The 24,930-nt window shown below is 37.6% G+C and overlaps 1 protein-coding gene across 3 annotated transcripts in view; it reads left to right on the forward strand.

Annotated features, from left to right (window-relative positions):
- The window catches only part of LOC147331189 (metabotropic glutamate receptor 4-like), a 201,446-nt gene that overhangs the window by 102,610 nt on the left and 73,906 nt on the right, over window positions 1–24,930 (forward strand). For all 3 annotated transcript variants that reach the window (XM_086293323.1, XM_086293326.1, XM_086293325.1), the window contains exon 3: window positions 12,667–12,883. In XM_086293323.1, the coding sequence (XP_086149449.1) occupies window positions 12,667–12,883 (217 nt within the window). The remainder of the gene's footprint in view (window positions 1–12,666; window positions 12,884–24,930) is intronic.

The following is a 24,930-nucleotide window of genomic DNA, read 5'->3' on the forward strand; positions in this document are numbered from 1 at the left end:
TGGTGATAAATTTAACACACAATATTGCAGAAGGAACCACACTGCATTTAAGTGCATTTTTATAACCAGCGTTTGTGGCTCTTGTTAAAACTAATGCAGTCTGATGCATAAGCCCTGCAAGTAAATCCTTCCTTTATTACTATACATTTAAATACTTATTGTTTGAGTGCTGCTTGTATTGGTGGATGTGGTGGTACTGAGTTGTTTTGGATTATGCCAGAACTTTCTTGTTTTTATATCATTTATATTGTATTGATGTAAATGGGGTGGACGAGAGAGAGTTGTACATAGAAGTAAAACAAATTACACAATAGGTTTATTTATTTACTTTACAAAATTTAATTAATTCATTATGGAAATATATCTGTGATAGAAACAAAAACAAAAGCAGTTCTCCCTTGTGTTAGCTACTCATTAGCTTTCTGTGACTGGACCTAAATTAAAAATGTTGTTTTTTGTTTTTCAACATGAATTTCACACTTTCATGTCCGTGAACACAACTTTTAATCAGGCTATATCAGTCCATATATACATTTCACAGATTTTCACACATCATTTGTATGATTTGTAAGATCATAATTCAATACAAAAGTGTTGCTTGATTAGGTTTAGGCATTAAACACAACTAGGTTGGAGCTGGGCAAAACCCCCCGCTTGTTTATGTTTATAAAAATGTCTTAATTTGTGTTAAAATACAACATTGCTGCTCCTGGTTCCCATAGTAACACTTCCCTGCTTTCTCTACAAAGATACAAAAAGTACATGCTTCTGATATGAAATATATTTCCTATTGAAATACATTACATACAAATTTGTGTTCACTGACACAAAATTGTAAGACAGCGGTCCCCAACCTTTTTTGCGCCACGGACCGGTTTATGCCCGACAATATTTTCACGGACTGGCCTTTAAGGTGTCGCGGATAAATACAACAAAATAAAACTAGTACCGGTACCGAAAAAAAGAAAATTTATTCATAACACACGTGAAAAGACCCAGGAAAACCGAGTAAACGATAAAAACGATAACAAAATAACGCTGAAAACCGATAAAAACCCAGAAAACCATACATTTCACACCTGAGCCTCAACTCTCACGGCCCGGTACCAAACGACTCACGGACCGGTACCGGTCCGAGGCCCGGGGGTTGGGAACCGCTGTTGTAAGAATTTGTTTTCATGAATATGAAAAAAAAGATTAATTTTGTGAGTGCTGCCTATTTGGTGGTGAAGCACAAAGAAAGCTGAGAGCCACTGATGACACCAACTTCTAGCCTAACAAAAAGTCTGCCTTTGTAAGTTTAAGATGTTCTTTCCTTAAAATTAAATCAATAAAAAATGAAAGCACTACTCTGTAATCTTGTAGTTTTGACTCATTTTTCCATATGAGAATGTTTGCTTTTGCAAGGAAACACTCTTAGTGGCAGGTGATTTAACTAAACCCAATGGGTCGAACAGGTGGCTATCCCAGTTGGCAGGGTTGGAGGAAATCTTTGCCTTTTCACACATCATTATTGTGTGTGTGTGTGTGTGTGTGTGTGTGTGTGTGTGTGTGTGCGCGTGCGTGCGTGCGTGCGTGCGTGTGTCTGTAATGCAGTGCAGTCAACACTCGATAGCCTCCTCAGTGGTTTGAATGACACGCTTCCCTAGGAACGGTGGGGGGCAGAACCATATCAGTCAGTGATGGATGGTGGGAGGGTGTTTTCAATGATGGATCTGTAGGTCTATACCAGGAGTGACTGTGACATACTGAGCTGCCAAAATGCTTTGGTGTAAAGCATCCTCTGTGGTCAGATTTGAGATATCCTCATCCTCTCCACTCAGTGTTCACATCACTGATTACAGGTAGAGATCATGTCAAGTCCTTCTTGTCCTGGATTGAGAGTCTTGTTGTTTTTGGCTCACTAAAACAGCAGTCAGTCCTCTTATGTGTCATCGAAAGACCCGGTTGTGTTTTCTACAAGCTTCAGCAGCTTGAATAAAGGGTCACTCGAGGTGCCGTCTTTGGAGCACACAGAAAGCAGAGCAGAGAGATAGAGACCCAGATAGCAGAGAGTCGATTCCTCACACACTGTGTCATAAGGTCTTTAACAGATGGGGGGGTGCTATGTTTAGCACAGATGACAAGTGCTCTAAAGAAACTTGGAGCATCGTGACAGAGTTTGCACTTTCAGCACGCACTACCTCACTTTGCAATTTGATTCTTCATGTTAACATTAACTGTAAGGGCTTTTTTTTGGTAGGTGTCACAATGTGATTGAATGTGTTATGTTTTTACTTTGAATTTATCTTGATAAAAGAGACATTTCACTGCATTGGATCATGCATGCAAACTAAGATGAAAAGAGTACTGAATGTCATACTCAAATAGAAGACCTGATGATCAGAAAATTAAAGACTTATACTAATCAATTTAAGATCTTTCTGTTAATCATGTCTTGCTTTGTAGACATCACTATCTGCTTGCTTCCACCATTTGTGTCAAAATAGTGACCCGCTCAAGTTAAATGAGTTGGCAGCTTGACCCTTAGGGAATAGTTCAGAGTGCACACCCCTTGTCAGGCTTGTGCCCAAACATGCTCCTGACATGATGCACCACCCTTGTGCTTGGACATTGTGGACTGAAAACTGCTGTTTGGTCTCTGAGTTGTAAGCATAACATCCAGCTATTATTATCAGCAATGATCTTTAAGAGACGTGAAAGTTGGGGCAATTTTACACAGAATTTGTTGCTCACTGTACATATTTTTAGGTATATCATGAAAATGCAGATGCGGTTGTGAAGTAGCCTGTGGAAAATTATAAAGATAGCAGGACAGCTGGAAGCAGTACAGAAGAGCACAGGAACACAAGAAGGAGAGAGAGGTCAGATTCTAATTATTCATGACTGGGAGGAATCAGACATTTTTCTTGATGATGGACATTTCTGCATTTAAAATGTTGTGTACCAAACAATACAAATTCATTAACATAATATATCATTATTTTAGGTTTTCAAATCAAACTGAAAAGTTGCTTTTACCAGTGTAAATCTGGAGTAGGATTAAAATGCAGTAACCATGAAAGAAACAAGTACGGCGTCCTGAATGTATTAGAGAATATTAGTCTGTCTTTTTTTGCATTTTCTTAAATTTTGAATCACATTTAAAAATCCATTAAAAACCAGTTTCTCTCTATTTAATCTTCTAAAATATGTATATTTATAAAAGGTTCTCTAAGATTTTTACAGTGCAAAGGCTTGTTTTCACCTTAATGATTTTTAAAACAAATCTTGTTTTGTTGTGTATACCTGCCCCAAAATGCCTCTGAAAATTGAAAATAATATAAAAGGAAGGAGAGCCATCTGCCAGAAAGCCCTAAAGGCAAACTTCTCAGACTAGCAAAGCAAAGTACATGCATTCACCTGCTTTAAACCATACAGTATGTACGGGCAATATTTTAAGCTGGAGTACATATGCTGGCTGTAGCACTGATACATTATCACCGACTGCCATAAACAGAAACAACATCCACTTACGTTCTGAAACAATAAACAGTATTAAATGTTTCTGCACTGTGACAACTTGATTTAGTCGCCATTATTGTTGGGGTTAATTGACTTCCTCCTTCATACACTGGGAAAAAAAATGAACAGCTCATTATGAGGTTCTGCCACAGGTTTAAATAACATTTAAAAGTTCTCCAAGTTCAGTTTTTCTTACATCACAAAGCAGATTTTCTTTTAGGAACTTTTCAAAAAAAACAAAAACTAACAAACTGGAATTCATCCAAGAAACTGTTATCATATATGAAACCATAAGTAAATAAAAAATAACCTTTAGCTTTTCTTTTACAGACAAATGTGCCTTTTTTTTCAAAATGTCTTTGACATTTTGTTTATTATAAATAAACAAAATATCCCACTCAGTGAGGTCATTTGTCTCATCAATTGCAGACAAAATCGAAGTGATCTTGTTGAGCTAATCTGAGCATTCAAAGCAGAAATATGGTGGAAAAATCAATAACTGGCAAATCTTTCAACCGTGCATACACCAAACACCCACATACCCCAAGTGTGCAAACTAGCATTTTTCAACTATTTGGCATTCTCATGTGTGGTAGTCAAATTCACCTTTTGCATTTTAACATCCATGGTTTTGATTTTAGAGTTCTTTCCTTTTGCAGCCTTGCCTCTCATAAGATAAACTCACATCCATTTGTCAAGTTTGTCTGACTTTTAGTTCTTAGACCAAGTGGGTCAAAAGTCGTATCCCTATACTTTCAGATTGAATAATGCTGTATATGTTTGAGCATTGCATTTTCAGTTTACATTAAAATCATGTGTGCAGCAAAACCAAACCTCTTTCACAGCTAGGAGCCCTTGCAATTTTTATGGAAATTTGGTAAGACTGTTTTACATATTTCATTACGGTGTTTAAAATTATAACTGTTTCACTGTGTAAACAGTTACTCAGTCATTAAGCATCCATTTTCACTGCTTCTACCAACTTTATACCATTCCCGCAAAAGGAAAGATTCAAAAAAATTGAAACTGGCTGCCGTTATCACAAATCATCAAACTTTGTCAGCTAATACTAAACATGAAAGTGTAACATTTGGTTTATATAATCAAACTTGCTGGACAGCATTTCATAAATGAAACCAGTTTTACTGTATTTTTGGCATCTTTGGAACATAGTATTTTTTTCCCCAGTTCAACTGAATTTTGTTGATTTCATTTAGTGCCATTTCACAGTAATAGTCATGTCTTTCTAGTGCTTTATGTTAGTAAAGATCACGCAGCATTAGAGAATCTCACTTCATCCCCTGTGAGCAAGCCCTCGGCGATTATACCACAAGTAAGCCTGGCCTTTGAGAACAAAGTGCTCTATTGGGATAATATGGTCTTCTTAAGCATATAATGGGGCCTGCTAATTCAGAATTTTGTATATGAAATAAAGGATTTAGAATTAATTTCTGGATTTAACATGGAGCCAGTGATATGGGGAGATATGATCTCTTACTCGTCCCCGTTAATGCTGAAGTGAACTAAACTGAAGGCTTTTCTGAGACAGTGGGCTAATAATTAACAAGAATAGTCTTGCCTACAAGAAAAAAAAATGCATGAACTAATTTTTTTCTTTTAGGCAAGACTTCTTTTGATGTTTGAGGACAAACATCTTGAAACTACTGCCTCACCTGAAACAGTCACATCACCAACAGGTTCGTCTCAGTTCACAAATTCTTTTTGAGAAGTCGCCATAACTTGACTAAAGATGAGGTAGGCAGCAGAGAGACTTGGGCTCCCCAGAGTGATCTGCATGATTGAAGCATGGTGATGTCAGTCCCTGTGGAAGACAAAGCAGGATGAGCTCGGTGTTATTGGCTTTGGCTTCTCTCAATTCAGTCGAATGTCAAAATATTAAAGGTCAAATCTGAGAGATGGAAATATTATGAAAAGGTCTAAAGCATGCTCTGAGTTTTTATCACCAGTCTCTTGGGACTGAACATTTGACAGTACGGTGACACTGCACGGCTGAAATTAAGTAGCATTATTTGGAGTCACAGTTTACCATTTTGGCTCAATTAAACCCATTATAGCTAGACAGTGTATCAGAATAAGCAAGTCTAAGAAAATAATGGCGATAATGAAATAATTCCCACTAATATACTGTCCCTTTATATACTAATGCATCAGTCTGAATCATAGCCAAATATCCCTGTTGTATCCAATGCTACGTTGTTGTTCATTCCCTCAGCGGTGAGAATATGTTTTGTTATTTCATTATACAGGAATTGGTTTTCTATTCAGAAGGCTCAGCTATTTGCTGCTCCACTTACCCTGACAGTAACAAAGTGAAACTTTAATCTCCCCTCAATGTCAACAGCAGCTGATAGCAATTACGGAGAAAGCCTGGATACTGAAGTGGTGCGTTTGACTCAAAGAGTTGACCCACATCTCTCACTGAAAATTTAACTGAGTCCTCTTTATGTTTGCAGCCGCTGTCCAAGCCCAAATTTCTTTTCTGGCCCTAAATTGAATTAAGGAGCTACGCCACTGAAACAGTTACACAATTGTCTGGATCTGTGCAGATTTCAGCATGCAAATCAAAACATTATAGATATTGTTTTTCTTCACATCCTAGTCCCATACTAAGTGGCCATTTTATAGTTAAACAATGCAAATTAGATGTTGTAATTTTGTGTAAATTTAATCTGCATGAAGCTGGAGGAGAAAACTGCAGGCATTATCTCTGCCTGAATGTAGTGAGCACACTGCTGTTTTACCTACTGACACTTAAGTATAATGCAGCCTTTGCTGTGCTGCAGTCAACACACAAAGCTCCTGCTGTGTAAGAGTGAGGAGCTGTTGCACTGCAAGCTTTGCTTTCTCTGACAAAGAGCGAAACAATGGTGGAGCCCACTGTTCGTCGAGTACAAAAGCAGACTTCGAAGTGTTCAGTCTTTTCAAGCGTGCAATTATTATGTCTGTTTAAGTTTACGTTAATACTAGAACTGTTCAATCTTCATTATGTTGCTTAACACAAGTTAAAATTGAGCATGCTTTTTGTAAATGTGCTGAAAAATATCAGCTAATCAGATGAGGAATTTAACGTTGTTTCACTTCGCAACAATCCTGCTATGGAGAGCTGTATGTCTGTCATGAGGAACCAAAAGACAAAGTACACAATATGTCCTTACAAATGTCACTTAGCCAATATAGAGTAAATGCTTTAAGAGCAAAAAAATGTTTTTTAATTACTCAATTCCTTCCACCTGATCTATTGATCTAAATAGTGTCACATTGTCACTGATACTTGTTCTGTTCTGTGCTGCCTTTCCTGGAGCACTTCCCTACCTCCAGCTTTCCACATAGGCACATGTGAGGCATATGTTCAAAATCCCTGAAGAGAGAGTTACTACCAAATTTAAATTAGTACATATAGAAAAAAACACTCTTCTGTTGACTGTAGTAGTCTAGACTAAAAAGATTTGGCTTGTAGCTAAATATTTATAGGCAGTGATACACTGCAAAATGCATAGTGTGTATCCCCGAGGCCTCAAACATTAGACATTTGGAGGGCATTTTTCTTTTCATTTTCCAGTTTTTACATTTAAAATCTTCATTAAAAAAAATATACCTATGTTTACCAGCTAGCTTTTCCTCTGCCTTTAGTTACACATTACTGCACATCTTAATGCCCTACCACTGCTGGTAAAGCTGTTCTGTGGAAGAATCTAAAATCATTGTCAGGACTGTGTATCACATCACCTCTGTGTGTGCACTTGTGTGCTATTATGTGTAGGAACAAGATAAACTAAACTCAAACAGAAGTCAAATTGAAGTACTCCATAATGGTACCACAGCAGAAAACTCCAGTGTATCTGGAACTGATGATCAAAATGTTGCTATTTCAATTACAGATTTTTTTGTTGTTTTATAAATGATATGTAATATGAAAAATACTTATTTTCTACTAGATTAATTATGCTATTGACTTTGTAGTCTATTATATGTCTGCACTCATACCATAGATCACAAAAATTGAGCTCATGCAATGTTGAAAGTCAGCATTCTTCAGATAGAAAATTAGAATGCCAAGTAGTACAGCTAAACTATCTCTTTCCATCTATTTTTTCCATATGCAGCGTGATTGAAACAGATGCTCTGCATTTGGGCCACACTGCGGGTTGCAAGGATCTGTCAGGTGTCTGAATTACAGATGCAAATATAGTCAGCTACTTTGCATGCCAGCATCATTTGCTCAGAAAAATACTGCACCTACACCTCGGGTCCCAATATTATCATCATTAAGTTGCTCCTCATCTCAACAGGATGCTCAACAACGAAAACAGTTGAGATAAATATGGCACCACACAGTCACTAAAAGGTCTTAAATGATGCTGGAAAACATAAAGGGAGGAAACACCAATTTTCTCTGCCAGATTATAATTTTAGCGTAGCACTTAGGATCTGAGGTAATGTTAGGATGTTTGAAAATGTTGCTATCCAGAGTCTTGACCTAAATAGGCAAGAGTCTAAATTCTAAATCAAGTAACTTATAGATGCCTATCTGCAGGTGTAGTCCAACTAAATATCTAAGCCTAAAATTGTTATTTACATACATATATATAATATGTCACGTGTTTTTTGTTTTGCAATGAATTCTAGAGGACTGACATTCAACTCAATAGTAAGTGCAGTTTCTGCAGGCAGACTTTCTTTTTTATAGTCAGATTACCATGTGTCGCTGGGATGTGAATCACACTGAAATCATTAAGTTTTATCACATTCACAGCTAGCTTTCCCACTGCTTTCACAAACTCAGGTGCTTAATGCTAAGAGTGCAAGTTCAGGTAAAAAAAAAAAAAAAATCCTGGTCAAGATGAAAACCTTTACACATCTTTGTTAGCGACAAGCAACAAGCCAGTAAAACAGAAACTGACAGATTGTCAGAGTGACATGGTGTGACAGAAATCTGCTATTTCTGGTCTCTGAATATACCAGTTAATAGTCACAACAATTAGACAGCTTTGCACTCTGCAGAGTTCTCGGGAGAGAACACGTTGGGTGTCAAAGCTGAGAAAGTCACATGCCAAGCAAGCAAGTATGCTTATTCACTTGTGATTTATTTCCTCCTTCAAATAACAATGCACCTAAAATGCACCTTTGTTCATTTCAGATGCAAGGTAAATAATGAGATTCTTTAGATCTTAATCCATTCATCGTGATGTGCATACTTATGAGCTTTCCCATATTCAGCAGGCCACCCAGGATGTATTTTGTCGATATAATTTGAACAAACCCTTGATGTTTTTGATGTAGTGCAGGTTCATGTTACTGGTTCAGAGGGTTTCTATTTTTTCTCCATCTGTCTGTCCATCTACTTGTCTATCTGGGAGATGTTATATGAGTTGGAGCAAGAAAAGGAAATATGAAATTAATTGGTTTGTTATTTCAATAACAAATAAACAACATAACTACCCCTACACAGATGAGGGTTAATTTTACTGAACTGTTTTCTTATTTAAAAGGAAAAGTAACTGCAGTATAATAGTAATAATAATAATAATAATAATGACTGTTTCCAAGGAGACTTTTGTGTCGTTTTTTATCCCCACATAAGTTTGATCAGTAATATATTATGGTTGACAAAGTAAGCTTTCAAAGATTCTATGAATACACTCTGCTCCATTATAACATATTCCATTATTTCATGTTTTCCCTCACAAGTGCTTGCTCAGGGAATCATTTTAAAGTACTGGTACAAAAGCGAAGTACCTCGTTGAGTCTGGCCTCTAACCTATCCTCAAGAATAGATTTCAAACCAAGCTAAGGTATCTTAGACATGCATGGATAAGGCTGCTGTAGATGGGACTGAAAAGACCACAAACAAACGCCATGTACCAACATGTATTTTTGGCCTGCTGTGTTTCTTTTGATAGCTTAAAAGAAACCAACCCTCTTCACCTCAGATTTGGCCTCAGATGAGCGTCACATATTCAGAGTTTTTGTGTTTTTTGTTTTTTTTTATTTCGCAATACAAAAATGTACACATGCCATCGCTTTAGGAAGTATTCAGTATTGTTTTAACAATTTTAAGTCTATAATATTGGATTTTTCCCCTTCTCTGTCAGTTCAGACTTAAGAACCCATGATAAAAGTAACCAGCGTTGCAGCAGTTACAGCTTACACTAGCAGTCTGCTTGGGTAAGTCTCTACAGGCTTTGCAAACCTGGATTTGGACAGTTTATCCCATTCCTCCTGGCAGAGCCTGTGAAAACTTCAGAGAACTGCTGTCTTCAGGTCTCCCTACAGATGTTCTGTGAAGTTAAAGTTTATACTTTGGCTGGGCCATTCACAAATTGTCATGACTTCCCCTAAAGCCACTGCACAGTTATCTTACCTTCTTTTTGTTTGCTGTTGCAATGTAGTTGGTTGCATTTTTATTCCCCCCACTTCTGACCAGTTTTTGTTTTTCTGCTGTTGAGAAGGATTCAAGAAGGTGATATTGCCTCTACCATGTTTCACCCATTATCCAACCTGAAACATGAAAACAAATAAATTAGGAAATAAAGGAAAATCTAAAATGAAACAATGCAACATAAGCTTGTTGTCATAGTAGTATAATTAAAGCAGAAAAGAGAACAAAAACACCAAAGCTAATTGTTATAGAGGTCACGATGTGTTCTGATTATGATGTGATGCAGGTAAGCAGGTTGATAAACTGCTTCAATTTTTAGCTCCCAAAGGATTTATCTTTAGTTTAGTTCAGCGTGTGAAGTTTTTACAAAATTTTGACTAAACTTAATAGAGGACCTGCTCAGGAGATAGAACAAGTCATCTACTAATTGGAAGTTTAACAGGTTGATTCCTGGCTGACCAGTTTTGCATGATCACATTTCAAGGCAAGGGGTGCATGGTACATACTAACCCAATAACTAAGGCATTTTCAAACATAAATCATAATGCATACTTACTAGTTTCACCTTCCAGATTCTTCTTACTAACTACCCATGAACATGCCGTACCTATGTTTTTTTTTTGTTTGTTTGTTTTTTGTTTGTCGAATATGTATTTGTATTTACAATGCCAAGGTTGATCTGCAGCCACTGGTGAGTGGAGACAAGTTCTTCATTTTTATTGATATACTGTAATGTAAAGAAGGGCGTTAGGCCACTCTGGTGTTCATCATGTTGGGAGGACATTGCCTTTAAGTCAGATGTTTTCATTTCAAGGGTTATCTGTGTGTGCGTGCGCCTACAGGTCTGTCAGTGATAATGAAATGCTGCATGTGGCAAAGAAGTATCTGGAGGGAAACAGTGCTGTTTTCATTAGGCTCATGTTTCACTGAGTGCACCTTCTCCTCATTTTGTTCAGAGACACAAAAACATGACGACAGATCCTCATCAAAAAGGCACACTGTGTATCATTACCAGGAAACACCTCTGCCGTCTGTCTGTTTTGTTCAGTGTGACCCATAGGGATGAAAAATTCCATTTACACAAACACAGTTTATCTATCACAACAACTGACATGGTGAAATCCCTGAAAACAGCCTCTTGTGTTGAGAAACACAACACCAGCTAAGAGTAAGTCTTATATAAAATTATGGTCACTCAAGAAAAGCTTCTTGCTTTAGCTCACCTATATGTTTTATTTTATTTTTTTTGTGTGTGTGTATTGTTTTTCTTGGTGCACACATCAGTGAAATCGTTGATCGAGTTGGAGCAGAAAAATTTGCATCTTGCACATCTGCTTTGCTACTGGAAACTGATTTTCCCGGAGGAACCCACCCGAGGGATTAATAAAGTTTCATCTAATCTAATCTAATCTAATCTAATCTAATGCTTGTAAAACCTTATACACTGTACCCCATGTACAATACTTCAGTTATTTATTTTTATATCATTTTCTATCATGCTTAGCTGTAGAAGCTAGAGCCAAGCATGGACATTCTGTGGTACACAAATATACCAGCAAGTGACCCATGCTGAAATGTGTGACATACTCGTGATCTCAATTTATATTCTGGCCAGCCTACGGTAGCATAAGGGACTAGTGATGCTGGGTATTATAAATGGATCAGCAGGGTGTTGTTTGATAACTGTCTAAAGAGAAATAACTTGAATAACTTGAATCTCAGCTCCAATTGGTAATGGAAAAAAATGGTGTATTGGTGCTTCAATTTCAATGACTACATGAAGACATTCACAAAATTGGGCTACTATCATAAGGATGCATGACAAACAAAATGATTTATGCCAGACTACTATATCTAGAAAGTTGCATCAACATATTGAGCCGCGATCGTGACTCAAGAGTTGGGCGTTCGTCTTGTAATCGGAAGGTTCGAGCCCCGGCTCCGACAGTCTCGGTCGTTGTGTTCTTGGGCAAGACACTTCACCCGTTGCCTACTGGTGGTGGTCAGAGGGCCCGGTGGCGCCAGTGTCCGGCAGCCTCGCCTCTGTCAGTGCGCCCCAGGGTGGCTGTGACTACACTGTAGCTTGCTATCACCAGTGTGTGAATGCATGTGTGAATGGGTGGATGATTGTGTATAGTGTAAAGCGCTTTGGGGTTCTTAGGACCAAGTAAAGCGCTATACAAATACAGACCATTTACCATTTTTATTCAGAACATTGCTGTTACATTGAGACCAAGATCAAGTGGCTGATATGACTTGAGTTTTCACACATTTGTATCGATTCCTCGTTTTAAATGAGTGGCTGTGAAATGATTCCAATTAGCACTGAATGGTTCAGGCTACAATACATTCCTGTTCTTCTGAAGGTCTGTTTACTGTCCCTTAGTCAAAACTAAAAGTGGATAAGCAGTATTCAGTTTTTATGTACAATAAACTTGTCTATAAACTCTAGGGCAAGTGCCCTTTATTAAATTAAATTGTTTATTCTTTAAATATGTCACTTACTTTTATTGTGTTTTTTTTTATTGTACTCTTTTTAAATCCTATCTGTGTCTGCTATTACTGTATAGCTTTGAGCTTCTTTTATATCTTGTCCTAATGCCTTTTATGTCTTATGTAAAGCACTTTGATCCCCTTGTAGTTGAAAAGCACACACAAGTAAGTGTGCATTGCTTTGCCTTGATACTGTTCACTTCAATCCCACAACTCCTTTGACTAGAAGCTCCTTCAAGCTTATTTTATTATTACTTCTTTTTGTGCAGATACCCCAGGTGAGCTATGCCTCCACAGCTCCAGAGCTAAGTGACAACACCCGCTATGACTTCTTCTCCCGAGTGGTGCCTCCTGATACCTACCAGGCCCAGGCCATGGTAGATATTGTGAAGTATATGCGCTGGAACTATGTTTCCACAGTGGCCTCAGAGGGGAACTATGGCGAGAGCGGTGTTGATGCTTTCATTCAGAAGTCTCGGGAGGATGGTGAGTACACTTGGCCTTGTACATCATTACTGCATAACTTGCACACCAATGTGGGAAGGTGTCACCTATTTGAGCTTGCTGCACTGATGAATGATATATCTCAGTGACACAGCTAGCAAAAGTCAGCCACTGAGGTCAAATGTTAGATTTCAACCCAGAACTTGCATATGCAGAGGTCTACTTGAATACCACAGAGTACATCTGTTTGTTGTTACCATGCATATAATTATGATATGAATGGCTTTGAAGCACCATTCAGTTTTACAAGAGTGATGCTATAGAGACAATATCAGTCATATGTAGAAGTTGCTAATTAACATCTAGAATATACACCTAACAATGCACCCATACACAACGCCAATCACAGTAATCTACACTAAAGTTTATTAAAGCCAAACAACTCTGTAAAATGTTTCATACCCACACAGATTTTCAATTCAATTCCATTTTATTTATATAGCACCAAATCACATCAACAGCTGCCTCAAGGTGCTTTACATTGTAAGTGAACTGTAGTACCTGGAATGACCAGTTGAGGCTGTCTTCAACAGCAGTTTATTCCTTATAAAGTCCAATGTAAAATGGCTTACCTTAAAAAGTATAGGTACAGCTTAATACAAAGAGCTTATTTCTCCATATGTGAGAACTTCACAGGGTGTCAGTTTCTTAGTCAAATGTTTTAGGTCTCAAGGTTAAGTTTCATTTATGTTGGCTGCCTTTTGGAACATTTTTAATGCAATTACTTAAATATGTGGCCATGTTAAGCCCATCCGGCCTATTTCGCAGTCCACCCTTTTGTCACTTTTGGCTTCTAACATACCAAAATGGAGAAGGCCATAAAGTTAAAGTAGAGGATTCAGAATTAAACAAACTACAAAGTGATGTTGAACTAAAGTCATGGCCAAATGTTTTTGGCATCAGCAAAAATTTTGGTTTTCATAGACTATATTTCTTTTTAAAAATATTTTTTCATTTCTTTGTTATATTAAAGAACAGTCATAAGCATTTCATACGTTTCACTGCCAAAACGTTAAGGCTATTTTGTTTTAGATAAATAGCATTATTATAATATGTTTAGTTATATTTTTTTTTATCTACAATAAAATGGATCAGACTTTAACTGTATTATCAACACAATTTTTTGGGGGATTGTTCAAGCTCAGTACATATCTCTCTAAACACACTAATCTATATAAATTATTCAGAAAAATCATAGATATTAGCTGCTACAATTTAGTTTGAGCTCTTAATTGAAACTGTGTGCTTTCACAATATTAAGTGAGCAAATCCCTGTGACTGTGGATTTGAAGTATTCTGCTAATTCATTGCTGCACTTGTTCTCCTACTTTGCCACTGTCATGAGCTGAATAAAGAAAATAACCTGAACGGGCAAATTATCTGACTCAGCTCCCATAGCAGCAGCCCTGGCAGCCCAGGAGCCACATGCTTGGAGCTTCACCAGAACAGCTTTCCCTTAAGAGAGCCAGCAAATAAGACTGAGTACAATGTGGGTAAAAAGCAGATGATGAAAGGTAAATATGAATTCCAGGTGGGGTTTTGTGATCTCTGCTTTTGTATCCCTCTTCTCTGGCAAAAAGTGCCTCGAGCTGGGAATCAGTGGCCTTCAGTGTTTATTTCTGTGTAGTGTCTGAGATGAGAAGCTTCTCATCTCCCATATACTGACCCAGGATGTGACCCACCCTGAAGGGATGGTTGTAAGAGCTGTGGTAGGATACATGGACACGAAAAGCAGTCACTTGTTTTGTTTAAAAAAAAGAAAGCTTTCCAAATCACATACTTTTTATTTTTACCTTCACTATGCCCTTTTAAACTATGTAATACTGCATGGAGGGTGTATACATTTGGGACTCACTACTTCATCGTAATGTTGAACTTTTGATGCACTTAGTTGCTTAGTTGTAAATGACACAGAGGATTGTGGACAGGACAGGCAAAAAGTATGCTGGTGGAAGTAATAAAACAACCTGGTATTTTTGTCAAACAGCAATTGACATAAATATTTTTTTTCTGCCATACTAAATTTTAATATGTGTATTAGTTACACCTAATGTTGGAAAAATCCCCTTTTTTCACCTTGTATTTTACTGCTACATTCTAGCAGATGTTTTCTCTGCTGGCAATGAATGTGTTATATTAAATTACCAAAGACATCAAAGCAAAGAGCAGTACAATGAGGACATAGTAGGTTCTAATAACACCAGATAATTTGGAACATCTTACGTGGAGCTGATGCAGCCACCGGATGCTTTATTCTTCAATTTCAAAGGACCTATTTTATGAAACGCACATAGTTTCTGAAATGGAAACTTCCTAATGGTCATCTGGGGTCTACTTAATGGTCTCTTATTGCTTACTACTTTCGTATTTATGAATGTACGATTCTTTCCGAGTGCAGACTTTAGGAAACAAACAGGAGACAGAAAGACCAGTCAGTTCTGGGCAGTAGAAGCTCATCTCTGGCTGAAGACTGCCCTTCTCTGCAGAGACGTTGATTACTATGGAGCATGCCCCAATAGATGTCATTAATCAAGTTAATGAAACACAATGTCAATAAGAACTCTAACAAGATTTCCCTTGCAAACCAATGGCCTGTCTGACATCAACATAAAAAACCCTGCTAATGGAGTAACTGCTACCCCCATGTGATGAGGATTACAAGTGTTAGCCACAGAGTTGGGCTGAATAAGCCCATGTGGAGAATGTAAAATGAAGAAGAAGAAAAGGGGAGCACAAACAACTCTGCATTGCTCCTGGGTGGTTTATTTGTAGATCCAGGGAACAGACAATTTTAGAATGGGCTGATTGTTATGCCTAGTGAGCGAAAACAAAGTATGAACTCAACACATGGGGAAAATGCATAATTATGTTTTATTAACTGATTCTTACTGAAATGATCTTTCAGGTTAAAAGCAGTTCACATTTAAATATTAAGGTTGGTGAGGCTTTATATTTATGTCATAAATAACAAATCCCATGAAAATATTAAAACACCAACCGGGTGTTTGTGCACAACTTTGCAGGTCTGAGTTACAGTATTATTTAAAGATTAATACATGTAGCACTGTGGAAACATCTTGAGCTGCCTTTCCTTATATTTTGCTTTGGAGTAGCCAGACTTTCTTGCAATTTTCAAAGTGGTCTTGAAAAATAGTTCTCCAGGGTTTTCGAAGGTCTTTCAAAGTCCTTTGGATATTGGCAGCTTCTTCACTCATTTTCATCCTAGTCCTTGTGCTGGACCATGAATCATCCAAGCACATGTTATCTAGCCACCATTGTCACACAATACAGTCAGAACTTTTCATCATCAGCTTAACACACGGAAGACCAGAATCATTAAAAATTTGCCATCACATTGCTTAAAGAAATTACAAGGAAGCTTACCTAAGAGAGTTCAGGTTGTTTTATAGAATAAAGATGCTCATTTCAAATACTGATTTTCATGCTGATAAGAAATGTACAAACTAAGCAAAATATGAAGAGATATGGGGTGACTCAAGACTTTTGCACAGTACCATATGTGGTGCACTAGTACTGAATTTTGATAATAAGTTTGTGCATTAGAGCAAGCCTTAAGATGCATAGGGCTTGTGTTTATCGTAATGCAGTAATGCACCACTCAACGCAATAGTGTAACAACAATGGAGTTTTATGGCATAGGGGAATAAGCTAGATCACGCTTTCTTCTTACTGCTTTATAAATATTTGATGCACTCTTTGAAGAATATCATGAAAACTGCAAGGTAAAGAAACTGGAAAGTATTGTAGACTGTGTAACAGGATAAGATAGAAGCACGGCTCCACCCAGAGCAACAGACAGACTTGTGAACATCTGCATTCTAAATGACCGCAGTCACCCAGGGAAGAGATCACAGCACACACAGCGATGTCCCTGTTTCTATCTGTATGGCCTTTTAATCTCTAGTTCACACCCGTGTGTGATGTGTCAGGCAGTTATGTCTTTATTTATTATTTGACATAACGCAAATGACCCCTGAGTGCCTCAGATATGTCCTCTTGCAATTTGTTTGAACAATTACTTGTCATTGCTTAATTAGGGAAAACGAAAGGCTAAATAATCATCACTCTTCTTCTCTAGCAGTTCACTCTCCATCTTTTCTCCCTCTCTGACAGGGACGTAATGGTTACATATTGCTCTTAATGCAAAGACACTATAAAAGCCAATTTCCTTAGCCAAGTGCTATTTGAACTTCGATCTTAAGTAATACCCTATAGAAATGTTAGCTGACCAAATGATTTCATGTGACATCATTCCCTTTCTGCTTCTTCTGTGGCAGCTTGTACTTTATAATGTCAATGCACATTAATACATATTTAAAACAAAGACAAAAATTGAGAAATACGTGACGCAGATTCAATCAAAAGTGCAGGGGGAAAGTGGAGTTTATTTTAGCCTGAACTACCCGGGGGATGTGGCACAAATTGGCCACAAAAGAGGCTGTTGTGTGAATTTTTATAGATAAGGTTAGTATATGAATAATTACATGGACACCAAAAACAATAAAATGAGGTTACTGACTTAAAACTATGAGCATCAAATTTGTTTCTAGTTGGTAGTCTGTTTGGTTGTCAGAGAAAAACAGAATGACATTTAAGTGACATTCAATAGCTTTAGCATTGCACCCAGCAACAGGAGATAATCAGGTTGGTGTACAAGAAGGATACCCCCCCCCCTCCCCCCCCCCCCAAGAATATAAGATGAGTGGCAAAATTTTCCTAATGACTATGTACATGAAAAATTCTGGATAAAGCTAGACAAAAAATGGACATATAACTGATTTTAACTTTCAAAGAGAGTTGAATTTGTCTGTCTACTTATTTAAGTCCATCATTCCAAACTTATGAGAAGAAGACAGATTTCAATTACGCAACATAAGACAATAATTTAAATTAGACAGTTCAGGCAACTAATCTGGATTACAATTCTGCAGATAATCCAGACAGCTCCTTTTCATAAGAACATATCAATAGCACTTTTGTCAGGGGGATAAGATTTTCTCAGCTTCCACTGAGCACTTTCTAATGGCTTCATATTAGCTTCATTAGAATAGGCTTACACATTACATTACAGTAGTGTAACGATTCCATGACAGTTTCTGAAGCAACATGATATCTTGTGTTGCAATCTTAACTTAGTTTAAAGTGACAAAAATACATACTGTACATATACATGTACATGTATGTATATGTATATGTATATACATGTTTGATATGTTGGTCATTGCTGTGCAATCATGCCGTGTTTCAATTTTTGAAGGCTCATATTTAAATAAAAAAATGTAAAAAGATTTTAAAATTTCAAATGTTACCAAAGTTGCTCAATTTAGTTCTTACTGTGCAAGAAAAATGCACTAACATTGCAAATATTGATTAGACACTTCCGAATTGCTTTAATGTTCCATCACATCCAAAAGGTGCTCTATTGGGTTGAGATCTAGAGACTTTGAAAGCCATTGAGTACAATGAACTCATTGTCATGTTCAAGAAACCAGTTTGAGATGATGTGAGCTTTGTGACATGGCATGTTACCTTCCTGGAAACATCCATCAAAAGATGGGTACATTGTGGTGTTAAAGGAACATGGTCATCAACTATATACAGGTTAGCCATCACATTTGAACAATGCTCAGTTACAGGCACAAAGGAGCCAAGAACATATTCCCCACAACCTGTGTTAAAAAGCAATTGAACAGATGTGCCTAATTACGAAGTAGGAAACATTTCCATCAATTTTTGGCGTTCACAAAAACCAGTAATGTTGTCCAATAGTTTTATTAAAAGATGCCTCCAAAGCCAGTTTCCTTACTTTCCCTGGTGCTCTTTACCCTGGTCAACGCATGAACCAAATTAAGCAAAAAATCATAAAAAAAAAATGACCATCAAAAAATTGTAACATAAGTTTTTGTAACATAAAAATGATATCAAGTAATTAAAATCTTAAATCTTATTTACCTACAACATAATCGTTTTAGCTTTAATCAGGGTGGAATTATTTTTTTTACACAGCTATATTTATTTGCTGATGTAGTGGTTTGCATTAGCATTTAACTGAACAATGTCAAACCCAGAGAGGATTTCTAAAATGTACTAATTGCTCAGTCCATTTAGAAAAACAAGAGGTGAGTATTGGCAACAACATTGATAAAAACATTACTAAATGTAAAAATAATAAACATATTTGAATTCCCACTTTGATCAAAAACTGCATTAAGAAGCTCATTAAGATAGTGATGTTGTATGCAGTTGCCCTGAATCGATCCTATGGATGTTACTATGGAGATTTTTTTCCTTAGGTTAGGTTACAGAGGTCACTCAGAGTTCACTTAATAGAGGAGCTTCACTTGAAGGAATGTAATGACTGAGCATCTCTCTAGACACACTAAGGGAACAGAGCTCCTCTTTTCAAAGATTAGGTAAAAATCATGTCCGACATTAATATTCCGTCTGTCTCTTATAAGACCTGTGACATTTGTAGTGTCTTATTCAGAGAGTAAAGTATGAAGAGTAATGTACAAAAAAACAACAGGTCCTTCAACTAAATCATTTGTTGCTACAGTACCGCCTGAAACGACCCATGTAAGCATTCCTGAAACAAATGCTTTTAAAGGTCAGACAAAGGTCACATTAGGTGGAATGAAAGTGGCATGGACACATTTTACTGTTCATTGAGAGACTGGACTCCAGTTTATTTACTTGAACCTTTTCTTTTACTCACTCGTTCTAACTCGTGGTTTGGTTATGTTTCAGCAACAACTGAGAAAAAAACAACTGAGTTAAAATTAGGAAAAGAACTTGCATTTCACAAAACTGTTTACTGTGCAGACACTAGTTCAAAGCTGTTGAGCCACCAGAGGTCATTTTCCTTAAAGCATAAATATTGGATATCATAAATAATGTAAACAAATACATAATTTTGTATAATGAACCCTGTTACTTTATTTCAATTCATGTGTGCATTGCTGCCAACATTTCCTCAGTGGTATTGCAGTGTGACCAAACCTGGTACCACAAGTTTTCTCTGGCACTCACTCAAACATATACAGTCACTCAAACACAGAGTTAGATTACACTAATGCCTAATACACGCATGCATTGTCTGTACAACAAAGAGCTTTGGACATTTTCCAGTGAACTCATGGAAGAATGAGTATGCAGTGTTTCTGTACAAATACAAGAGCTTACAGAGTAATTTCATGATTTCACACAAAACCATGTGAAAATATTTGTTTAATAAATGCATTACATTGCCTTTTATATGCCAGGCAACCAACCCAACATTGTACCAGACAAAACACAGACAAATCCTAAGAATTATTGTACTGACTCCAAACTTGATTGTTTGTCCTATTCGCACATGTTTACAGGAAATACAGCTTTTTATTTCCTGTAGTTTCGCCTTATCTAAGCTGCACTATTTCTGTGAGAGCAATGGTTATTGTTAATTAATTTATATGTGGTTCCTATAAGGAAAGATGTATTTTATGATTTTATCAGCCTAAGGTTAATTCATTTCATTTTTACTTTCTCTCCATTTTATATATGTGTTGTTTTTATATAGTTGCTAGGGGTGCAACGATATTCGTATCGATATTGAACCGTTCGATACAGTGCTTTCGGTTCGGTACGCATATGTATCGAACAATACAACATTTGTAATTTATTTTATCAATTTTCCTTCTGACGATGCTGTCTGTGTTGAGCACTCAGTGAATCTGTGTTCGACTACTCCGCCTAGGCTGCACTGTCCAGCACAGATCCACTGAGCGCTCAACACAGACAGCATAGTCAGAAGGAAGAGCGCAGGGCAAGCTAGCGAGACAGAAGTTAAGCTCTCCTTTTAACATGGACCTCCCCCACTCTCATTCAGATCTGGCGTTTGGAATTATTTTGGTTTTCATGTGACGTATGACCCTGAAGGTAAGCGAGTCATGGACTAAAGTAAAACAGTATGTTGGATGTGCCATGCAATGCTCAATTACATGGGTGGGAACTAGTGTGTTAGCGCAGTTAGCTCGTTAACGTGTTGGCCGTCTAGCCCCATGCACGGGGCGATCGGCGGTAGCTCGTTAACGGAGATTTGCCATGTTGTGGTGTTAAGGTCATTTCAACGAGATTAACCTGAAAGCACTAGTGGGAACACAACGAATATGACTGCACATTTACACCGACATCATCCTAGTGCAAAGACAAAAACAACAAGCATGCTACTAACTTTAGCCGAGTCATTTAGACAGCTGTTAGCACATGATTCTCCTTATGCTGCTGAGAATATAGCCCAGAAGAAGCGGATAGTATAGCTTTTATTTTGGAAATAGCCATTTCTCTGTAATAAACTCTCTTTTCCAAAGATGAGTGATTCCTCAATCAGATACAGGGCTTGCAATATCGCTAGCCCGACGTCCTGGAGCTAGCGATTTTTTCAGTCGGGCTACCAAAATCTATCTCTTCCCTGCCCGTCGGGCTATTGTAGGAAAAATATATGTCAATGCTTTTGCATTCTTTCAGAAATGTAGCTGGGTAATTATGTCATTGGCATCGGTGAGCCACTGTCAATATGTGACATATTGAAGTCGCGTTTGAATTTGCGCTTGTTTTTTTGCTTTCACTTTGCAATCGTGCGAACTGTGTATAGAGAGCGACAGCACTGATTGGTGAGTGATGATAATTTGTGCACCAATTCCTCTGACATCGTCTTATTAATCGTTAGCTTACTATGCAAACATGACAAGTGAAATCTCCCGCAGCTTAAACATGTGAGAGGTTGATCGCGCAGAGAATCGCTGAGCTTATGTGAGTGAGCGTGTAAAAGCATTTCAGTTCTGCTGAGCCAAATAAGACAGGTCAGGGTGAAGAAGTGACAGCCAAAGAAAAGCTTACCACAAAACGGAGAAGTTATGACAAATCAGACTATAAGGCAAAAAGAAAGTGCAGCTTTATGGTTTCATGGACAAAATAATTTCTGTGGCTGCAATATGATGAGCTAAATAACCAGGGCTGCACATAAGTGGTCCGCAGGTGCGCATTCGCTGTCAAAATAAAAAACACGCACAAGGGTTAGGGTTAAATTTAAAAACTGTACTTTTGAGTTAAAATATATATTTATAATTTTAATAAATGACAAATTAAAAATGCTTGAACATTTTTTTGTATCGAAAAAATATCGAACCGTGACACCAAAGTATCGAACCGAACCGAACCGTGAATTTTGTGTATCGTTGCACCCCTAATAGTTGCTGGTTGGCACACTTGGCATCTAGATTACTGGGCGCATGCAGCCAGTGACACAGTAGAGCAGTGTCTTTAGATTAGTTTGACTTGAGAGTTATTGATCCCTTTGGGGAAATGTGCTCATTACAGCAGCAATAAAATTTAGCTTAGGGAGAGACGAGAATAATATAATTACACAAATCTAAAATAAACAGAAGGCGGTCAAGGTGCATCTCAGCACAGTTTGCGGGAAGGAAGTCAATTAATGGATATTGTGTTTTTGCCAGTTGCATCTATTTATCGACGCTGACATCTTAACATCTCACTTAACAACAGCATAGCTGAAGAGGCTTTCATGACCTCAGAAATGACAAAATCATTTTATGTGTCTTTATAGTATCTGTGTTTGATCAGACTTTGCTTCACAACTCTGTAAACTTTCTTTACACAGCACGGAGCCTTGTATGACAAAGAAACACAGATACATCTGGCAGTACAGTTTCCTTCAGAACTATTGCTCTTTCAGGTTTCTTCCTAACGAGCTGGTGGAAGACGTTGTTTAGTCAGCTTCTCATCTAGCTTGAATCTTCATCCTGATAAACATCCTCACACAAAAACAGAAGCTTTAGATGAAAACCGTGAACCTGTTCTGTTTATGTTACAGTATTGTGCGTTCTTTGGTGTAAATCAGTGAGCTGTTTTTTGTGGAAAGAAAAGGCTTGGTGGTTGAATCGTATGTAGACAGAGTGTGATTGTTGAAACATTTGTCACCGTTAGGTCTTGTTAGTTAAGAGTGTTATGAGGTCATCAGCAATGATGCATTGCGTTACAAGACAAACCAGATAGAGCGAGTGCAAGTGGTATTTTAATTACGACACACTCCCCTCTTGCTGTAGTTCTTCCTGTCAGGCAATATAGTATAGACTGTATATTAAAGATGGAATCTATCATCCTGTCCTGATTTCCTCCCATTGATGTGTAAGCCCTGGTTATGAAGTGTCCACATGCTCATACTCTTGTGAATTATCCATCACAAGTTAGACCTCCATTAAACCTTCATCATTTTATTATCTTTTTTTTTCCTCTGCAAAGGGCTATAATTTAGAAAACAGACATTGTTTTTCATTAAATAAGATTTGAAACTGGAGACTGACAAGTGCGATTTCTATACAATCAGACTTTTTTTTTTGAGCCAGAGGAGTAAATGAAGAAATCCTGCTTTAAGGCAGTGAGCTTTTAAATCCATAGAACTGTCCCATGGTGCTTTGGATGAACCTGTAATTGTCCACCGACACTGATTCTGGAAGAATGGCTTTGCTGATACAATTCAGCAAGGAGGCAAACTAGCTTTTCTGCTAACCTAGAAATTCACGAGGTAACTAGCTAATACATGAAGGAGTTAACAGGACCAAACTGTTTACAATGTAAAATATTAATGTTAAAAATGGTTTCTTTTATTGCTAGATGTGGTTCATGATATAATAAAGTTACATATATAAAATCTTTACAAATAGAAAGCACGTATAGATCAGATAAGAGTCTGAGCCTTTTTCTGAAGTTGGAGGCTGTGCCTGAGGATGCATTCTAGCAGGGTGAACTGATGTTAAACAAGATAATATTGTTGCTGTAGTCTTTTTCTGGCTCCCCTGAGAGCTAATTACTGCTCTGGCTAACTTGCATAGTTGCAACATTCTTTCTAAATTGACAATAGTGTTGAAACATTGTGATGGCTGTGCAACTACGGGATGCACAGCAAACTAGATGATGTCAAAGTTTTTTTTATTTACCATATCATTAGAACCGAGTTCTGTAATGCACTTCACTGAAAAGGTGAAAAGATGTAAGACAGTTGCACCTTTGCTCTCTGGAGATTGGGATGACCTTTAAGAGTCATTAATTTAAATATGCTTGGAACTAGGGCTGGACGATATGACCCAAAATTCATATCTCGATATTTTTTAGCTGGATGGCGATATAAGATATATATCTTGATATTTTTTTTTTAAAGCCATAAAGTAAGAACAAAAAGAGAGTTCTTAGTCAAAGCTGTGTCCCAGATGTCACACAGGCACTTTTATTAACATAGAGCAGATGTACATAAAATTTACTCAAAAATAAATTATGAGCATTTATTAAATAATAATGCTCCATAAATAAAAGAAAACAATGTTGTTTTTGTGCATAACAAAAAGCTCACAAATGTGCAGTCAAAATGTAAACTAAAAGACGAGCACTATAACAAGGACAGATTTCACAGCTGCTCTGTTCCCAACTTGTACTGCGTGACTGACAACCTGGAGTTTGAAATCCGCTTCGCAACCACGTCTCTTAACAGGTGCCATTTATGGTCCTTATACACAGTAAGGTAATATTACGTTGAAGCACAGTACGTATCACTCCGCGAGGCTCAGCCGTAATGCTCCGACAATCCATCAAGCGCTGCAGCTCCGTAGCTTACCAAAGTCGTACTAAAACATTTTTTGACAGATTGCTGAGCGCCGTGTTCCACATAAAATCGGTGCGCGGCCATCAAGCACAACCAGAATTCATACATAAGGCGCGCTGTCAACTTTTGAGAAAATGAAAGGATTTTAGTCCGTGCAGCACCTCTGGGCTGCATGGCGTTAGCGTGGTTAGCTCGTTAGCGTGGTTAGCTAGCTAACACGTTGACGCCGTCCAGCCCCACGCACGGGGCGATGCGCAGTAACTCGTTAACGGATTTGCTGTGTCCATCTTGTCGCTTCCTGCAGGTGAAGCGATGGGGGAGGAGGGGGAGTTGTGTTCAGTGAAGGAGAGGCGAG

Source organism: Aulonocara sp. 'chitande type north' Nkhata Bay, linkage group LG5 (assembly GCF_057382095.1).
Source record: "Aulonocara sp. 'chitande type north' Nkhata Bay isolate Kocher_YH1m ecotype deep benthic linkage group LG5, A_spYH_male_GT1.1, whole genome shotgun sequence".
Classification (NCBI taxonomy): domain Eukaryota; kingdom Metazoa; phylum Chordata; class Actinopteri; order Cichliformes; family Cichlidae; genus Aulonocara; species Aulonocara sp. 'chitande type north' Nkhata Bay.